The 19,498-nt window shown below is 32.2% G+C and overlaps 3 protein-coding genes across 3 annotated transcripts in view; 2 read left to right on the top strand and 1 right to left on the bottom strand.

The window, feature by feature from the left end:
* LOC130647013 (uncharacterized) overlaps window positions 1-19,498 on the top strand; it is a 52,391-nt gene that overhangs the window by 24,446 nt on the left and 8,447 nt on the right. The window lies entirely within an intron of this gene.
* Window positions 1,718-19,022, top strand: LOC130647047 (uncharacterized). Its single transcript, XM_057452766.1, has 13 exons — window positions 1,718-1,961; window positions 10,423-10,620; window positions 10,796-10,899; window positions 11,578-11,778; window positions 12,439-12,628; window positions 12,783-12,830; window positions 13,097-13,168; window positions 15,856-16,152; window positions 16,293-16,492; window positions 16,818-16,956; window positions 17,431-17,600; window positions 17,936-18,020; window positions 18,195-19,022. The coding sequence occupies exons 2-13, from the start codon at window positions 10,452-10,454 to the stop codon at window positions 18,431-18,433; spliced, it is 1,914 nt and encodes a 637-aa protein (XP_057308749.1). The 5' UTR covers window positions 1,718-1,961; window positions 10,423-10,451; the 3' UTR covers window positions 18,434-19,022.
* On the bottom strand, window positions 14,820-15,935 carry LOC130647056 (golgin subfamily A member 6-like protein 6). The gene has a single exon (XM_057452777.1). The coding sequence runs from the start codon at window positions 15,670-15,672 to the stop codon at window positions 14,836-14,838; it is 837 nt and encodes a 278-aa protein (XP_057308760.1). The 5' UTR covers window positions 15,673-15,935; the 3' UTR covers window positions 14,820-14,835.

Below are 19,498 nucleotides of genomic sequence, written 5' to 3'. Positions count from 1 at the left end.
TTTCGACAACATTTTTGCAAAAATAAAAAAAAATCCTGTGCGAATATATATCTTTTTTTTCTGATAGAAGTAGCCCCTTTTCCCCATAAGAACAGGAGCTGGGTGACCACAGCCATGAAAATATTACACAAAGCAGGATAACAGTTTTCTGTTGCTGGCTCCATCCATCCATCCATCCATCCATCCATCCATCCATCCATCCATCCATCCATCCATCCATCCATCCATCCATCCATCCATCCATCCATCCATCCATCCATCCATCCATCCATCCATCCATCCATCCATCCATCCATCCATCCATCCATCCATCCATCCATCCATCCATCCATCCATCCATCCATCCATCCATCCATCCATCCATCCATCCATCCATCCATCCATCCATCCATCCATCCATCCATCCATCCATCCATCCATCCATCCATCCATCCATCCATCCATCCATCCATCCATCCATCCATCCATCCATCCATCCATCCATCCATCCATCCATCCATCCATCCATCCATCCATCCATCCATCCATCCATCCATCCATCCATCCATCCATCCATCCATCCATCCATCCATCCATCCATCCATCCATCCATCCATCCATCCATCCATCCATCTATCTATCTCCTCAGGCGATTTTAAAGATTCCGCCTTCGCTGGCGGAAATCAAAAATGTCTGAACTTTATTAACGATATTTCTTATCCACATTTTCTTTTTCTTTGAATCATTCTCTCTTTTTTTCTGTCTTCGACGTGTAATTATAATACACAAAAAAGATAGTTTTAGTTTATAGAAAATAATTAATCTTTTGGATACAGCAGCAGCCATTTTTTTTTTAAATTTCGTGCGTGAGAAAATTGAAGCACAATGGAAATTGATTTCTGCTTGAGAGCAAAAAGCTCAAGAGCTTTTCGCGCTATACCAGAAAATGCAGTCGAATGGAAAAGGAGTTGAATAAGTGTGCGATTTCAAACGCGCTAACGGCCATTTATGTTCCTTATGCTACGGATGTGCATTAAAGTTAAGCTTAAATCGTCGTTTAGGTCATCCTCGTCTTCAGTAATTCCGTGGGAACGAGGGTGCGTTAAGGCAGCTCTCTGACAACCTCGTCCCCAAGGTTTTTTACTAACATCGCGGCGCTAAGCCGTCAAGTAAGCGCTAGCGGCTTTGGCATAGGCAACAATCCCTGGGGACGAGGATGGCTCTCTGACTGCTTGTGTAACACTACATATAAAACTGTAATATATTTTCCTTAGGGGCCCGAAAATGATATCGAGCGTTAAACATCAACCAAGAAGCATAAAAACTTCTTTAAAAATAACGAGAATAGTTGCTATGGGCGTTGCTATGTTGGTATTTTCGCTTGGCTGAGAAAAGTGCCGGATTGACCATCTAAACCAAATTTATCATAAGGTGAATTTGGTGTCTGAAGAAGCTTAAGAAATTCTTTCGACAACGTCTTTATGATTATGTTTCTTAAATTACATAGGTTAAAAACGTATTTTGCAGTATTGTGATCACAGTGTCACCATAATTCATAATTATTTCAGTCGGTGAACATTGCCCAGAGAGCAAAAAAAACACATCTCACAATACGCATGTTTTGAGCAGTTTCACTTCTAATTTTCCGCGAAATGCTCAGCGTGTTGTGCCGGAATAAAAGTTCACTGAATGTTGATTCAGAAGCAATGACGTAACGAGATCATTATTGCGAAAACGAAAGCCAAACCATTATTGGAGCCAAGGTTGTTGTTCTTTTTTAAAAATTTAAAAGGTTTACTTTCTTTTCTTTTTTTATGTCCTGTGACAATCATTCATTACACACCTCGAACCTTATCAACATCGTACTTTGGAATGTTAACAGTTTTTAAAACTTTATGTTTTTGTGTAATATTAATCACAGTATTGACGAACCTACCTTTTATGTTGATTGGCTGGTAGTTTAGTTCAAGCGTTGATTACAGGTATTTATTATTTAAATTTCTCTAGCTACAAAAAATAACAACTCTAGTTAGCTATCATGAAATTTCCAACACTTCCAATACACAAGTTCACAGTTTTATTTGTAGAAATTGAGTTTATGCTTTCTTTTCATTTTTTTTGGTAACGCACACACGCACATCTGCAAAAATGCTATAGGATTTTCCTAATATTTAAGGATACGGTAACCCCCTTCCGGGTCATTTTTTTTTAATTTTTTTTTTTTTTAATTTTGATTCTTTGGTAGCTATAATTTCCTAATTTTTTTAAAAAAAGAATCAAAAATATTTATTGTTAAGAGGGAAAAAATGAAGAAAAATCTTCTTTATCTTTTAGTGTTTTCAATTCGAGCTTCCATTCTTGTCCAGGGAGTTTATTATTTAATTATTTTTATTTTCTGGGTTTTTTTTTTATTATTATTATTTATTATGAGCTGACCCTAGAGGTTGTTGTAACCTGAAATTATTGTCAGAATACACTATACTATACTATACTAATAGTGTGCTCAAAGTTTAAAATTCCTGAAATATATTTAATCTGTATAATAATTAATAGAGTTAATAAAGCTAGTTATGCAGAACGAATAAAAAATTGCATCTCTACATATAACATAGGAAACATTTACACTTTAATAATCTTAGCATAAGAAATATCGATTAAGAATTTTGTTGTACAAATTCAATTTGGCTACTTTTACTCTTTAGCTAGAGGTAGCTAATGAGCTAGCTAGCTAGACGGCCACAAACTCAACATAAAAATAAATAATAATATACCAAACTTTAAAGTAATATAGATTATTATAGTAATATAGATTTGTATATATACAAATCTATATTACTATAATAATCTATATTACTTTAAAGTTTGGTATATTATTATTTATTTTTATGTTGAGTTTGTGGCCGTCTAGCTAGCTAGCTCATTAGCTACCTCTAGCTAAAGAGTAAAAGTAGCCAAATTGAATTTGTACAACAAAATTCTTAATCGATATTTCTTATGCTAAATGCAGTTTAGTAGGTAGCGACACCTATTACTGTCATAAAAATTTAATTCGGAAAATAAAATTGCCGAGTGATTTTTTTAGCTGAATGAGGTATAAGGACAAGTTTTTTTCAAATGTTTTTATTTAAACCAAAGTAACAAGGGTGTTACGTATAAACGCATTGATGACACAGTTTACTTATACTAAGCGCTCAGTCCAATGTTAATAATGCCTGTTTCCTGTGTTTCTGGTTAACAGAAGTTATGATAAAGTTTTAAAAAATGGTATTATACCTATATGGATGTGCACGTTGTTTGCCTGAACCAATCCTTTAGCCAGGAGTAATATTTATTTTTGAACTTTCAGCAAGAACGCTCTTTGAAAAATAAAAAAGTTTGACTAAATTTTTTTGGTATGACAAGGTAGCAAGACAAGTTGTAAACTGTGTTTTTATTTCAGCTACAGTTGTGGAAAGTTATTTTTTGAAAAATATATTACACTGGAAAGACCATAATTTGTGTGCCTATTTTTTGAAAAATATATCACCAGAAACAGTATAATGTTATGCGCCTCACTTGATTTATGACATACTATACTAAAGCGCTTCACCTGAATGTGTGGCACAGTTTACAGTTCTTATTAATCGCTCTTCCTGGCGTTCAACGCCGAGTAACACAGTTACTTGTGGCATAACCCAGTGTTTCAACTCTGGGTCCCCGGCTAGTTTTAGTATTAATACCACAGAACCGCATTTTGGATTTGGTCTCTTTAGCTGATTCTAAACCGATGAACCTAGTCATAACCTTTTTGTTTCTCTCACCTATATACTTCTATTTCTTTTTGTTGTTGTTAAACTTGTAGGATCTAACTTTATGGTCAAATCTTAGATATCTTAAACTTCATAACAATTTTAGCCATGTCACAGGTATATATAATAAAACATTTCTGAAATATCGCTGCACCATGAGCAATAATATATTTATTAAATTTATATGCTAAAACGTCTTCATTTTCTTATGAATGCTAAGTGTAGTGCAGTATTGTTAAAGTATTAATTTTTACAGATTACCTTTTGTACATTTGGGGAGACCTTAATTCTGATATAATTTTAAAACTTTAAAGATTCACAATGAGTTGTGCTACTGTGGTGTATTGCTAAGAAAATTTCATGCAGTTGATCTATAGGGCTACATCGGTCGTCCACTAAAAATATATATAAAACATATAAATGCGCTATAAATGTTTAAAGATAAAATGTTTGAAATAAATCAAAAAATTAAAACCTCAAAAAATCCAAGCAATTTGTTTGGTCGGCGCGTGGCAAACAGCGCTGGAATAGGATTAGATCCTACGCCATTACCTGGTCACTGTGACAAGGCGTAATGTTTTTGAGAATATGATTCTGAAGTTTGATCGGCTTGCATTTTTTTACCGCTTAAAGGTACCTAAACTTACACGAAGCATTTTGCAAGTTCAAGATAATATCATGGGATAATACCTATTTATTTCAAGTGACGGAACAACATTGTAGAAGTTCTGTACAAAACAGGCTATTGGCAACCTTGAAAGCCATAGGGAACAAAATTACACACCAACAAGAAGCCGAAATCTTTTAGCCTGCAAGGGCTTTTCATTTATATATAGATTCGAGAAACATACTGTTTTTGAAATGTCGTGTTTATTGAAAAAAAAGCTAGACCCTACTAAAGATTATGTTCATTAATAACATCAAAGTTTTGGTTTGTATTTATTACTAAGGATTTTATTCTTTTGTAACTTAGGATTTGTTTCTCAACAAGTATCATGAGCAAGGTAGAAGAGAATATTGACAGCACTGAATCAAGTAACTAAACTCCAAAATCCTCAAGCCTGAGCATTTCCTATTTATCATACCTTTCAATAAAACACACAAGTTCTCTTTTGATGACATATTAAATCTGTGTTTACTTCCCCTTTAATAAAAATCGCAATATTAAAGATGAAAAAAAAAAGACTGTGACATAAAAAAAAGTAAAAAAATTATTTTTTATATTTTTTTTGTAAAAAACAGAATTTTGTGGTAAACTGCTACATGAACACTGCTAACTTGACTTATTGTTCCTATTATTATCAGTATTTAAGCCTGACTTAGATGCTGTGCTGTGATACAATTTATGTTGAATCTCTGTATGCACGTGAGACAAATATGGTGCAACTTTGTTCCCAGGGATTATTCTCTTCACTTGTGGAGGTAGTTGCAGAAAGTACCAATTATTTAATGCAATCTGTCATTCATGTTTTCTTATTTTTTATTTATCACTATGCTGTAGAAATAGGTTCTTTATACACACATGCCATTTTGCTCAGGGCTTGTCTCCAAGATTTTTTTTATTTTTGATACAAATTGAAATGATTTTCATCACATGGAATTCTTTACCTTATATTTTTGCAACAAATTAAATGTTTTGTATTTTTCTTTAAGAAATAATTTTATATTTTATGTATATTTCAAAACGAGTGACTACAAAAAATTAAAATGATTTTGAAACGATTTTGATAAATTGTCAAAATATTATTTGTGATACAATGTAAAGGTTTTGGCGTATAATTGAAACAAACTTTGAAACTAGTTGAACCAATTAAAAACAAATTAAACTTGTTAAATGCAAACTATTATTTCTTAAAAGTCAACAAAATTTCCTTCTCTTTCTCTTGACTGTTAAACATACTGTATTTATATTATCATTCTAGCAGGTGCGATCATACTAGCATGTCTTCACACAGAGCCAAAAACATGTTGAGCTTTGGCTTGTTATTTTCAGGTCTTAATCACACACATAAAATTTAATATGGTTTGTGTGGAAGTTAGCAAACATAAAATGTAATATTGCAAGACTGCTGTTACATAGACCACTGTATAGGAAAAATACATGTAAAAACAAGCTAGGATATGCTTGTCGTAACACCCTTCTTCATTTAGGAATTTAAAAAAAAATTGAAATGTTGCAAAACTCTTGAAATATATGACAATTAAACTATAGTCCCTGAAAAGATTTTGCACATGTGAAATTGCATGTGTGAGACTGCACAAAAAGCATTAAAATAACACTAAAATGTTTTTATGAAAATAACTTTCCTGTTGTATTTATTATTTTAAGCAAGAATAACTTGCTACATATCTTTTTAAAAACAAGTGACGCATATTTTGTTCTTTTTGTCTTGACGGCTAATTATTTTCTTAATAAATCAATCACAAAAAAGAGAAAAAATTTAAATAACTGCACACACAAGCGAAAATATTCTTGCATTGTAGACACTAATTGCGCTTTTGGACACTGCAGAACCAATTTTGTGTGTGAAAAGTGATGCGAAAACAACTCTACAGAGCTTAAAAATCACAGTACTTTGTTCTAAAATAACTTTTAGTGCATTGCTCACACATTAATTAATTTATAACAAAATATAGTGAATTAATTGTAGTTTTTGTTTTTTCTTGCAACACCTGGAACTTTTTGTTTTTTAACTTTCTTATGACAGCAATTTTCTTGCAGTTTCACAATGCATAAATTTCCAGCCTTCTGAATTAACGACGGCATTCACCTTTTGCTGTTGTCGTATTCTAAATTTACAGCAGCAAAATATTTAACTTTTGGTCAATTAAGTGAAGGACATGTAAACTGTTTTTGTTCACTCATTGAACACAACACAAACTCTAGGATGCCAAGTCAAAAAAAAAAATTGATAGCTAGGGTTTTTAGAAACCTTGGTGCAATGCAATGAAGATGGAGAAGTAATTACATATTGTAAAACTTGTTGAGATAATTATTCATCAAATTCTATGGATTTTGCTTCTGCTTCTTTATCAGGGCACAAATTGATAAGTATGTTGTGGGTACAAGCGTCATTAAGAAGTGCAGAGTTTGCAAAACTTTGCATTAACTTTCAACACCATAATTAATGCTGATGTAAAAACGTCATGAAAGGTTATGATAATTCTTTTGGATTAAGACGGTAGTGAGGCTTGTCCTTCAATTGCCGTCGTGAATATGATTTACGACAGCATTGTTTGTTTTTTTACCGGATGCCGTTGTAAATTATATATACAATGGCTTTTTTTACTGCCATGCCTTATTCCTTATTCAGGGGATTTTATTCTATGAAATTGCAAATACTATATTGCGTTAAAAAAACTTTTCAGTTGAGTAGCAATTGTTTTCCTTTTAAACCCTTGGTATGCAAAAACATTTCATGGAGATTAGTCCTAGAAGACTCAAGGAGGTACCCTATAATTTGGCATCTCCTTTTCAGGATAATAGACCGCAATTCAACTTGTTTTTGTGTTGGTAATTGAATTAAAAAGTTTCTAGAATTAAGTTTGTTTCTGTGTCCCTACACTTCCTACTTCTCGTTTTTATCTTTTTAATACTACAGGGGAGTAGTTAATTTAATGAGGAAATTACTTTTTTGAATTAATAGAGATTAACTTTATAAAAGCTACTTTGTTTATTGTTGCTCTATTTATACGGAGAGAAAGTTTCTTTAATAGAAAGCATGTGATTTTGCTTTCTATTAGAGAGTAGAAAGTTTGATATGTGCCTAGATTTATGCGAATAGATTAAAATGCTTTTTAGAGACGATTGTTATTTAATTTGGAAACAAGTCTTGAACAAATAGCTTTACTATTTTCTGAAGGTCAATCCTTTCTTAAGCAACAATCCTTTCTTAAGCAACAATCCTTTTTTGTATACAAATAATAGGTTATGTACAAATCATTTTTCCCTGTTATTATTTGATTGCTCACCTTTCATTCTTAGATGTAAATTTTAACTGCTATTCTCAATGGAGTACAGTATATGACATTTTACAAAACAATGAATTTAAGGGTTTATATATATAATGATATGATAATAAATGCACAAATATTTTGACATTTGCTGTTTCTTTCGCTGTTATAATAATGACTGAATTGGATTTGATTTCATGTCAGAACCTGTAAAGCACAGCCTTGGAATTGTAGAGTTGGTTGTTTTATGTGTTATACTTTTAACCAACAATGTAAACAATTAAATCAACTTTGTAGTAAAACTTAACCTTTGAAGGACAGTTTTTAGTTCAAATTATTTGAAAAATGGGATTTTCACCTTATTGCATGATCTGTGTGAATTGTCAATTGTCAAATCCAAATACTTGATTAATAGGAGGATTATTGGTATAATGAATGCTCTGTTTAACAATAATGCTAAACAAAGCCTTCATGCTCAACCTAAATGTATGCTTAAAACTTTTCAAATTCTCAAAAAATATTTATGATGCCTTTCAGGGAGTTAGCTAGAAATTTACAGTAAAGGCTTCAATGGCTCATGGTTTTAAAAATTCTATGTTCTTGGATGCCTGAAAGCAGCTCTCTCGATTTGATTCTTCCTCAAATCGATTAAATATTTCAAGTCATTGTGCTTTTAACTCGCTTACTGCCAATTTTATTTTCTAACGCCTCTGATTTTTATAATTTTATTTTTAGCATTTTATGTAAGGACTGAACTTTAGGAGTGACGAATATATCAGCTAGATAACAAGGAAAGATTAAGTCACTAGAAAATAATGGATGTCAACTTATATTTTCAAATACAAATTGTCTGTCTAGACGGACAATGTAAGAGCTGCATTATCGTAATTTTTAAAATTGTCTTTTTGTCACATTCTCATTTGGATTTAGATATATATGTCTGTCTCCATGCAAAAGTATAAAATTACTCTTTTTGTCTTTATACCTTCAAAAGTTTCTCCTTTCTAATTTAATAGCAATATTATAAATCTTTTGGAATCCTACAAATCTCCTTAATTCTTTCACAATTTTATTTTTTAAAAAAGAGAAAGAACCCTGAAACTAGTACAGGTAATCCCTGAATAACTGTTTTAATTAACTGCTTTTTTGAATTTTTAATCTTGCATCAACAATCAGAGTTTGCACTCAAAAAATCAAATTTAGAGTAGTTTTTATTATAACATGATCCAATTGACTCTATTGTAATTTCAAATCAGCATGCAATTATCATATCTCTCATATATATTTATCATATTTTGTTTTATAAAACTCTTGGCCTGCTGCTTATGCTTCAAAGTAGCTGTGGCATATTTAACTTGTTATTTGAACGAAATCTTCTTTGAAAGTATCGCTTATAATATAAGTTAACTATGTGATAGACAAAATGGATGTTTTCATTGTTCTATTTTCTTTTCATTTTTAAATTTCTTGACAGCATTATTTTAGGTTTAATAATGTTAACAACAGGTGGAATAATTTAATTATTCCACCTGTCTTTCTTATGGATGACTAAGAGTAGCCCTGGGGACAAAAACGGGTCCAATTCACCAAAGATGGCCAACCCACCAGTTGCTGAAACAACAGGTTAAGGACAAAAACCTGAATACTATAATACCCTTAATAGTCAAAAGCATAGTATCTATACACATTACACATTATTTTGATCAGTGTTTCAAGCTCAACTTAGTAAATGCAATGGTTAAACAAATTTTAATATTTTTAAATGTATGGATGGATGTTTCTTGACATAATAATTTATTTCAGTATTTGTTTGCCTCCCTATGAAAGTTAATTTTTCCATGGACTGTACAGTTAGTCTTGAGTAGGCTCAAAAAATGAATTTCAACACAATAAAGTAATGTCATAGACGTTATCATTGCGTTGTACTAATAACTGGTAATATAAAATGGATGTCATCTCCTACATGCAAACCAATTTTGGTTAAATTCCCCCAAGCCAGACTGACTAGCCTGTTTTGGAACTGACTAGTTATAAAGTTATCAAAAAACTTTGAGCCCAAATACCTTTTTATTGTTCATCAAATGCACAAGATTTTAATACAGTTTGATCAGGCTTTCAAGCTCGCCAAAAAAAATTTTAGTGTATGGACAGGCCATTATCAACTTCGAATATATTTTCCATTATTTGTTCACCATAATGGATTTTTCCTAAAGGCTTGCAGTTTGTTTATAATAATTTTATAATTATATCTATTGGTGACATGTGAAGGGTGTGTGTTCCTTTTTGGACTCAGAAAACCTTCCAGGCTGTTCACCATTTTAAGCTCTATCCAATGGGTAACATTTTGTTTTGCATATTGCAAAGCCCTTGATATGGGCACAATAGCTAAACTGAAATATCTCCTCTACCATTTATGGGCATGCTTGTTTTTTAAGAGACTCGCAACTATTTTATAACTAATATATATAGAAAATTAGCAATTTTTTGCAATGTTTAAACTGTTTGAATAAGAAGGAACACAAGAGAATCTAACAGATGTGAGCCTTGCTTTAGTAATAAAAAGCAAAAAAACATGGAAATCCAATCATTATCTTTTATAAGAAACAACATTTCAGAAAAAAGTTCTGTATAATTTTGGATTTATTAGTTATTATCTTTCCCATGTTTTTAAAAATACAATGTGAAATTTCTCTCTCAACAGTATAGTTAAACAAATATTTTTAAAGAAAGATGGCTTACACAGGCTTACGGCAACCTCTGCTGAGCATTCAACAACCTCTTGGTGTTAGTTTATCACAAGGGACACAACTGGATTTGTGTAACTTGACAGATCTTCAGACGGAATATTCTCAACAAGATACAAATTTCTACCCTTACAACATTCAAAACACTCTGGCAGGTACAATTATTTGCATTTTGTTTTTAAGCTCATGAAAACTCATCTGCTGGACGTGTTTATTTTAAGCGAGTAATATTCGTAGTTAATGAGCAGATACCCATGGTTTAACTTGGGTTAATAATTGAGCACATTTCTTTTTGATTAGTACCGTCTTTTTTGAAATTGTTTTTCTTAGGAACTGATCTGACTTTTCAAATGTCTAACACATCCTATGAACAAAATAATTTTCCTCTTCAACTCGATTACAAAAAGTTTCCAACAAAATTGTTTAAAATTCAGGTTAGTGTAATGCATTTTTATGTTTCAAGACTTCCAATTATTAATATTTGCATTGGTGCAAATTTATTCGGCTGTCTTTCTACAACAAATTTTTTTAGTGTGTAATCATGAAAGATTTTTGAACAGTGTGGAATTTTTTTCTCCTTAAAATTCTGAACAAATACCCTTGTTTGTTTTGGAATTTAAGCTTCTTAAAGAAAATAGTTGAATTGATTGACATTAATGGACAAAAAATAGACAATCCTACTTATACGTCAACCAATCTTATTCAATGTTCTTTCTTTTCTAGTTGATTGGTTACAAACAATTTTTCTGGTTTCAAAAGTCCTAAGTGTGTTATTGGGTCTCATATAGAAATACATAATGTATAAATGGTAAACCATTATTTAAACCAAAAAAATTGATCGAAACTTTTATGCACCAGTGATGATTTGAAGGAAAAATGCTTTCTTTAAATCCTTCCTTTATGTTTTTAGAGTGTTATTTTCACAAGCGTGGCCTAAGTTGTAAAATTCATAAAACATGCACACGAAATATAGTACACTACTTAAAAGTTGTTCAACAGAAAAAATATTTTTTAACAAAATGAAATATTTTTGTCTCAATTGTGATAGTACTTTTTTACTATCATCAGCAAGTTTTGAACAAAAATATTTTAATGTCAATTTTATATTACAGAAGCGTACACGAGGAAAGTCCGAACAAAGAGTAAGAAATGGTGAATTGGAAATTATATTGGATTTTCAAGATATTGTAACATATGGACTGATAAAAAGTATTCAAATTTTTGTCAAGCGTACAAACGAAGTGGTTAACACACCACAGTACGTTGGACCTGTTGAATTACAGCCAAAATTCCAAGTTCTCGGTCAAACAAAGGTGATCACTTTTTTTAAAAATTGTTTTTTAATTATTATAAGAATGTCAAATAATTCACTCACACCTTGGGTAGTGTTTAAAACCTAACTTCAGATACAATTTTAATTACGTCGTTTTGGTGTCAAAACCCACCTCTCTTCTCTTCTTTTTCGGTTTATTTTTTATTTTTTATATAATTTCAAAGTTTGGTGAGCCATTTATTAAATTTGTTGGCTACATAAAAATTTTTTTTGGTTGCGCATCTATAGCTAACATACTTTTTTTGTTGTTCACCCATTCCCAAATATGGTGTTCAGTGTTTGGGTTAGCTAAAAGTAGGAGTACAGCTAGCTCTATAGTAGCTTCCGGTTGATTTTATGCTAAAGCAACAAAATTTATCACAGATTAACTTTAGGAAATTTTGCATACTTTATATTTTTGGGTTTTGTGCCAGAAATGGACATCTTTTCAGTTACAAAATATTTGTATTGCAACCTTGATCCCAGTACCCTTTGTCCCTTCTCTCTGGTATTAGGGTAGCAGACGGTATTAGGGAGAAAAGGAACAAAAGCTCCCATTGAGGTTGTCTCCTGTGTGGTGTGAGTGTTGAAACTGCCCAGGTTTTCTTATTATTCTTAATACAACTGTTCTTAATTCCTTTAACTCTATTTTCCGGTTTAGTATCTTGTTAAAGTTGATATAGATTCAGTTTATGTGGTTGATGGTAAAAAAGTCTATCACCTCCAAAAAACTTTGACTGAAGAACTCAACACCTTCCATTTGATAATTAATATCACACTGCAAGATGGTCGTTACAAATCTGTGAAGACTAGAGAGTTTTTATTAGTTGGAAGAGAAAATATTCCTGGGGGTAATTTCTTAAAGCTTTTTATTGACACTTTGTAACTATTTTGAATTGAAATTGAAAAACATTATCACCTTAAATTCTTTAAGAGCAAACTCTGATTTTGTGACACTAAAAAAAGTATTTATGTGTTGTTTATGTTTTATGTTTCTTGGTTTAGAGAAACGACCAATGGAAGGAAGAGTTCGAAAAAGTTCAGAAAGTTCAGGTAGGCAAATTGTTATGTATGTTTTTGTAAATGGTTAGATGGTCTATACCTTTTGGCATGTATGCGAAATTATTCCAGTTTTTATTAACAAGAATTGAAAAATTAGTTTTGCTCCTAAACGGTGAATAAAAAAAAAAATTATTGAAAGTCTGCTTCTTTATCCCTGACAATCTTTTGTAAAAGCTAGAGGCATGTAGTTAGTATTACCAACTAAATTCTTAGTTAAAATAATTATGTATCTTAAAACAAAATTTCTTGCATTTTAGTGGATTCCTCCGAACCTCTTTGTAAAGCAGCAAGTCTTTCATCTGGCTATGGTAGTCCACAGTTAGATGAAGGTTTGTTGTATGTTATGCATGTAGTTATGATGAAATTGAATTGTTTGATATTCAGTGTATTTATCTAGCAATAACAACTCACAAGTGGAGATTCATTAGCTTTATGTTACTGTGTAGTTGACTCTAAGTTCGTAACATTCAGAAATGTATTATGACCTTTTTCTATTGGAATAAAGGACACAAACCACAATCCGAAAAACACGGTAAAAACACGACCCTGATAAGGATAATATAGATAAGAACAAAGTTAGGCTGAATTCTGAAGTTGTGTTCCTTTTATCAAAAACAGAATGAGAACAAATATGTCTGACAAAGGCTCCAAGAATAAACACAGTCAGTCACTACTGATTCTCATAATAAAAAAACGTATCGAATTTTTTTGCAATGCACTTCTCAGTGGATGACAGCATTCGTAAAATGAAAACAAAAAAATTATTAATTATCATTTTTACTTTAAAAAGGATTGACTACAAAGGTGAATATAGGCTAGTTACTCCTAATTAAAAATTTTGTCGTTTGAAATTGTATAAGCTCAGTACAAGCACTGCATATATTTTGGACGTGTTTTTTCTGGTGGAATGATAAACAATGTATAGCTATTACGTTTCATTTTAAATCAGAAAAAAGACTTGCAATTTAGACCTTAAAATTTTTTTTCTGTACATTGTGTATTGCATTTTTGTTGTTGTTGCTGTAAAAATCAGGCAGCAACATGCAAGAAGATTAAGTTGCCAATATTAAAAGCACAAACACCATTTCTACTTTTTGTAGGTTTCATTGGTTTACCTAAAGTGTAAAAATGTATTTTTAATTTGGACACAATACTTCAAGAATAACACCAGAACTTATTTTTAGAATGAAATTAAAGCACTGCTCAGGTTGGAGTAATATGTTCTATGTCACATACAACATAGGCCACACAAACAAAGATAACAAGATTGGTTTAGTTATTTCGCAACTTTAAAACAAGCAGCTAAAACTTGAATGTCAATTTTACACTTCCTACTAAAGATTATTCCTATTTTAGATATAAATAAAAAGATTAAAAATAAACATTGCATAAACAAAACTTTGTTGTTCAGTATTTTTTTGTGGTTCCACCCTTACTGCTGTTAGAGCACAGTCAGCAGTAATATTACAGGATACGTTTTTTTATTCATGAATCAGATTACACCAAAGTAAAATTGTGTGTAACAGAACTTCCATAAACAGCAATCTATACTTTTTTAAAGATATTTAGGGGGAAATCAGAAAATAGGAATAAATTTTGAAAAAACTTAATATTTCCATAAAAAAGAACCGTTTCTTTGATTTCCTCTTGTGTGTCCGTTTCTTTGATTTTCTTCTGTCTCTCCAGTGCTTTGATTTTCTCTTGTCTCTCCATTGCTTTGATTTTCTCTTGTCCTTGTATTTCTTTGGTTTTCTGTTGTCTGTCCATTTTTTTGATTTTTTCATGTGTGTCCATTTCTTTGGTTTTCTCTTGTCTCTCCATTTCTTTGATTTTCTCTTGTCTCTCCATTGCTTTGATTTTCTCTTGTCCCTGTATTTCTTTGGTTTTCTGTTGTCTGTCCATTTTTTTGATTTTTTCATGTGTGTCCATTTCTTTGATTTTTTCTTGTCTCTCCATTTCTTTGATTTTTTCTTGTCTCTCCATTTCTTTGGTATCCTCATGTGTGTCCATTTCTTTGGTTTTTCTTGTCTCTCCATTTCTTTGATTTTCTCTTGTCTCTCCATTTCTTTGATTTTCTCTTGTCTCTCCATTTCTTTGATTTTCTTCTGTCTCTCCATTTCTTTGATTTTCTCTTGTCTCTCCATTTCTTTGATTTTCTTCTGTCTCTCCATTTCTTTGATTTTCTCTTGTCTGTCCATTTCTTTGATTTTTTCTTGTCTCTCCATTTCTTTGATTTTCTCTTGTCTCTCCATTGCTTTGATTTTCTCTTGTCTCTCCATTGCTTTGATTGTGTGTCCATTTCTTTGATTTTCTCTTGTCTGTCCATTTCTTTGATTTTCTCTTGTCTGTCCATTTCTTTGATTTTCTTCTTGTCTCTCCATTTCTTTGATTTTCTCTTGTCTCTCCATTGCTTTGATTTTCTCTTGTCTCTCCATTGCTTTGATTGTGTGTCCATTTCTTTGATTTCCTCTTGTGTGTCCGTTTCTTTGATTTTCTTCTGTCTCTCCATTGCTTTGATTTTCTCTTGTCTCTCCATTGCTTTGATTTTCTCTTGTCCTTGTATTTCTTTGGTTTTCTGTTGTCTGTCCATTTTTTTGATTTTTTCATGTGTGTCCATTTCTTTGGTTTTCTCTTGTCTCTCCATTTCTTTGATTTTCTCTTGTCTCTCCATTGCTTTGATTTTCTCTTGTCCCTGTATTTCTTTGGTTTTCTGTTGTCTGTCCATTTTTTTGATTTTTTCATGTGTGTCCATTTCTTTGGTTTTCTCTTGTCTGTCCATTTCTTTGATTTTCTCTTGTCTCTCCATTTCTTTGATTTTCTCTTGTCTGCCCATTTCTTTGGTTTTTCTTGTCTCTTTGATTTCTGGTGAGGTTAGAGTACCAGTTGTATTTTTTTATTAACCCGAATTCTGAGCTCTAATTATATTCATCAGATTTACTGGTGTCTACCACACAAAACGCAACATTTACAAAAACTATTTTTTCTCCTAATAAGTCAAGACAATTTTCTCTACTAGATGTATTCCGTGCCAGAAAGATTGTGACAAAACACATCGAGACAAAATCGATTGAAGTGGGTGACATGTTGCTTAATAGCATATTACAGTCACCCAATGGTGACATAGCATATCATTACACGTTGGATGACCCCACCCTTGTATTTAAAGAAGGGCAAATAGTGGGCATAACATTTGATGAGGTCGCGAAGAAACAAAATATAGTAATGTTAACGTCAGAGAATGCGTCTGAAGTTGTGTTAAAAGGTGTAATCACACGTTCTCAATACCTTGAAGCCATGGTACCTCGAAATTTTGGTGAGTCGACCTTTTTTCATTTTTTTAGAACTAAAAATTTTCTCTGATAGTAGCAAGAATGTCACTGTCGGAAAATTTCCTGCTAAAAACATCCCGTCAAGCAATAACAAAGAGAATTCAACTGCATTTTATATTTTCAGCTATCACTGAGACCATCTGCATGATGGGAATAGTCCCTGTGCGTGTAAGAGGATCAGTTGATGCAAACGAACCACTATACGCATCTGTTGATTGTCCAGGAGTTGCAGTAGCAGGAGGGTACTTGAATTACAAAGATATAAAGGATGCTTCACTTGTTGGATATGCGTTCCAGTCCAGACATGCCGAAAATGAAGACGCAGTAAACATTACTTTATTTTCTTCTGTATACTTTTGAATATTTTTTAAGATTTAAGGAACCTCCCTTTTTTTCAACTTAGCTCCTTCCCTTGCTTGAGCTCAGTAAAACCAGGCACTTGTCGATCAACATCTCTCACCAGAATTTAAACATATCACAGGTCAAGAGATGAACCATCTGTTTATGGTTAACAATTGTTTGACCGAATATTACAAAAGATTTTTTTTCATCCAAATTATGGCTAACAAAATGTGTAGATAAACCCGAACGTTTTGGAAAACTGAAAAAAATTAAAATCGTGTAGGTAGCTTACTTTTCAATGTCATAGATTGGCATGGTTCAAGCTGGAGTATCTGTGCTGAGTAGCGCTAGTCAGTTGCTTTTGAATAAAAGATTGAAAGACATGGAGCATCACTGGGAAAGAAAGATTGCCAAGTTGAAGAAGTCAAACAGAAGATTCAGGAGATGTGTGTTTTTTTTATATTTATTTTAAAAAGCTGACACGCTAAACATAATCTTATCATCAAAAAATTTCTCTTACATAAACACTAAATGTGCGGAAATTCAACGCGAGATAAAGCTCAGAGAACATTTGCCTATTTTGTTTTTGAAATAACGTCACAGAATTTTTGTGTCTTCGTTGTATTGGTTAAATTATTTGCGCGAACATATTTTTGCAAATTTTTTTTTTTTGAAATATAAAATTTTTTATACTGCATTGCGTGCGTCTTGCTAGTTGCAGTACCATTTTGCGTGACAGACAGACCTATACGGCTATTATAATATAGATTAGTTAAGAAATCAAATACAGAAAAAATAGTTCATGTAAAAAAGTATGCAATTCTTCGTTCGCTAAAATTATTACACTTCACATCCATGGCATTTATACGGATGCGTTTTACAACTTCTTGCTCTGCTTAACGCAACCATTTCTTCTTTAGGTTTCGTGTCGTGTGGTTTGTTATCAGGAATTTTGGCAATATTGACGGGCATATTTTTATGGCAGCTGTTAGTACCAGGAACAGCCTATAGATATTACGTGTGCCGAAAAGGATCTCTTGCTGGCAGGATATCCAACTTCAAATACAATCCAGGGAAATACGTATTTAATGTAAGTGCTGTAGCCGGCTGTTTTTCCTTTTAACCTCTTTCTAGCCGGCCGTTTTTGACTTTTAATCCCACTCTAGAAAACTTTTAGAGGACTCTAAAAATTTGGATAACGTCATCTTGTCCAAAAGGACAGACAGGCCAAAACGATGGAATGCAAACCTTATGAAAAACTGTTTCAAACATTTAAATGTGCAAAACTGGTTGATACTGGTTTTGGTCGATTTTTTTTAAGGAAGAGTCGCAAACTAAGATGTAGACAGAGAAAGCTTGGTGGCTTCTTAAAAAAGAAGAAGTTAGGTATCTTCTATTAATCATTTTTGTGAATATTTCGTGTAGTATCCAACTGTTAACGGAATCGAGTTCACATTCCGAAGTCTGATGAAGAAAACCAATCACAACTACAAACCCATGAACGGCACAGGTAAGTAATATTTTGTTTACGTGTAAAACTCAAAAGAGCGTCTATCGACATGTTAAAATGTTTTTAAATAAACAATTAAGTCTTACATACCGAGGAGGTATGCATGGAACGAAAAGAGGACTCGTGTCTGTGAATGAACGGACTTACATGTTAAAATCGGGTGTTTGTATATAGGTATCCGATATTATTTAAATATCGATCGATGCGCATACGGTGGCGAGAGATCAACCAGGGATGCTACCACTGGCCAGAAACGTGTCTATGGACCTGACGTTTACGCAGTCGATAAAAAATGCCACCATGTTTATTATTACAGTGAAGCGCCATCAGAATGGTACCGCTACGATTCTGTCTCGTGGGAAAAGTACAAGAACATACATTGTGTTCCCGAGTCGAAATTTAAACTTTTCTAAATTGTGATATCTTCGATTATATTTTGCATATTTAATATTTTGTACAGAAAAATTAATTTATTTTGTTATATTCCCGATGTGGAAAAAGGTGTTCTTTTATTACAATTTTTAATGACAAATCAGTCACCCAAAATTAATTTTTATATTTTATATATATATATATATATATATAATGTCACTGAATCGCATAATTAGCTACCATTTTAGTGTCACTGCATAATTAACTATCATTGTTGAAATCGTTAACATTGTGAATAAGATGGGAATTTACCCAGTTTTTATTTATTTTCTCCACTTGCTTTCACAGCTCAAAGCAAACTGATATCAGATCTCAAATGTGGTGACCGCAAAGCCAGTTAAGCAAATATTTCTTTACGCAAGTATGTCGTAACATATCTTCCTCTTTTCTTGTTTATTTTATAAATATCAATATACTTGGTGTTTTAATTTCGACATGTAAGGGCGTCTTCTTAGGGGGTTTACCTTATCCGGGTGGTCGGGTGTGAAAATATATTTTTGTATATATATATATTTCAATTCATTATAAAAAAATTTTAACACCGATTCTTATTATTATTTGTATTATTTATATTCTTATTTTTTATTATTTTGTGCGGTATTTAAATAGGTCCAGTCCTTGGAATATTTTTCCCGGCATGCTTTGTGTGCTTTCCCATGCATGCTTATTTGAATTTGTGTTACATTACCAGCATACACTCACACGCGTTTCTGTGTTGTTTGTTTAGGTAAAAATGAATCATGGGAAAATGTATCTCTACAGTTATTCCTACTTTCTTTTTGTTGATTTTTAGTTCCAATGCTTTCGTTTTATTATAAATTTGTTAAATTAAATGCGGCGTTGAGTACGTCACAAAATATCGTATTGTTTATCTTGCAGGTTGCCAAGCAACGAATCACTTTCTTTGTTTTACTTCGTTTTGGAAACTTTTTTTCATTAGTTTATGATGCAATTGTCAATTTTTGAAGGAAATTACATAAAGCCATTGAACGTGAATTTAAAGACGGTTTTAGTTTCATTCTCCATTTTTTTTCGTAATTCTATTT

This window comes from Hydractinia symbiolongicarpus, chromosome 1 (assembly GCF_029227915.1).
Source record: "Hydractinia symbiolongicarpus strain clone_291-10 chromosome 1, HSymV2.1, whole genome shotgun sequence".
Classification (NCBI taxonomy): domain Eukaryota; kingdom Metazoa; phylum Cnidaria; class Hydrozoa; order Anthoathecata; family Hydractiniidae; genus Hydractinia; species Hydractinia symbiolongicarpus.
Note: the sequence above shows the minus strand (reverse complement) of the source record. Positions and strands in the feature narration are given on the sequence as shown.

Coding starts and splice junctions, on each gene's coding strand:
- LOC130647056 (XM_057452777.1), bottom strand. CDS start 15,672: ATGGGCAGACAAGAGAAAATCAAAGAAATGGAGAGACAAGAGAAAATC.
- LOC130647047 (XM_057452766.1), top strand. CDS start 10,452: ATGGCTTACACAGGCTTACGGCAACCTCTGCTGAGCATTCAACAACCT. Junction 10,900..11,577: donor CAAAATTGTTTAAAATTCAG/GTTAGTGTAATG, acceptor TTTATATTACAG/AAGCGTACACGAGGAAAGTC. Junction 16,493..16,817: donor ATGCCGAAAATGAAGACGCA/GTAAACATTACT, acceptor TCAATGTCATAG/ATTGGCATGGTTCAAGCTGG.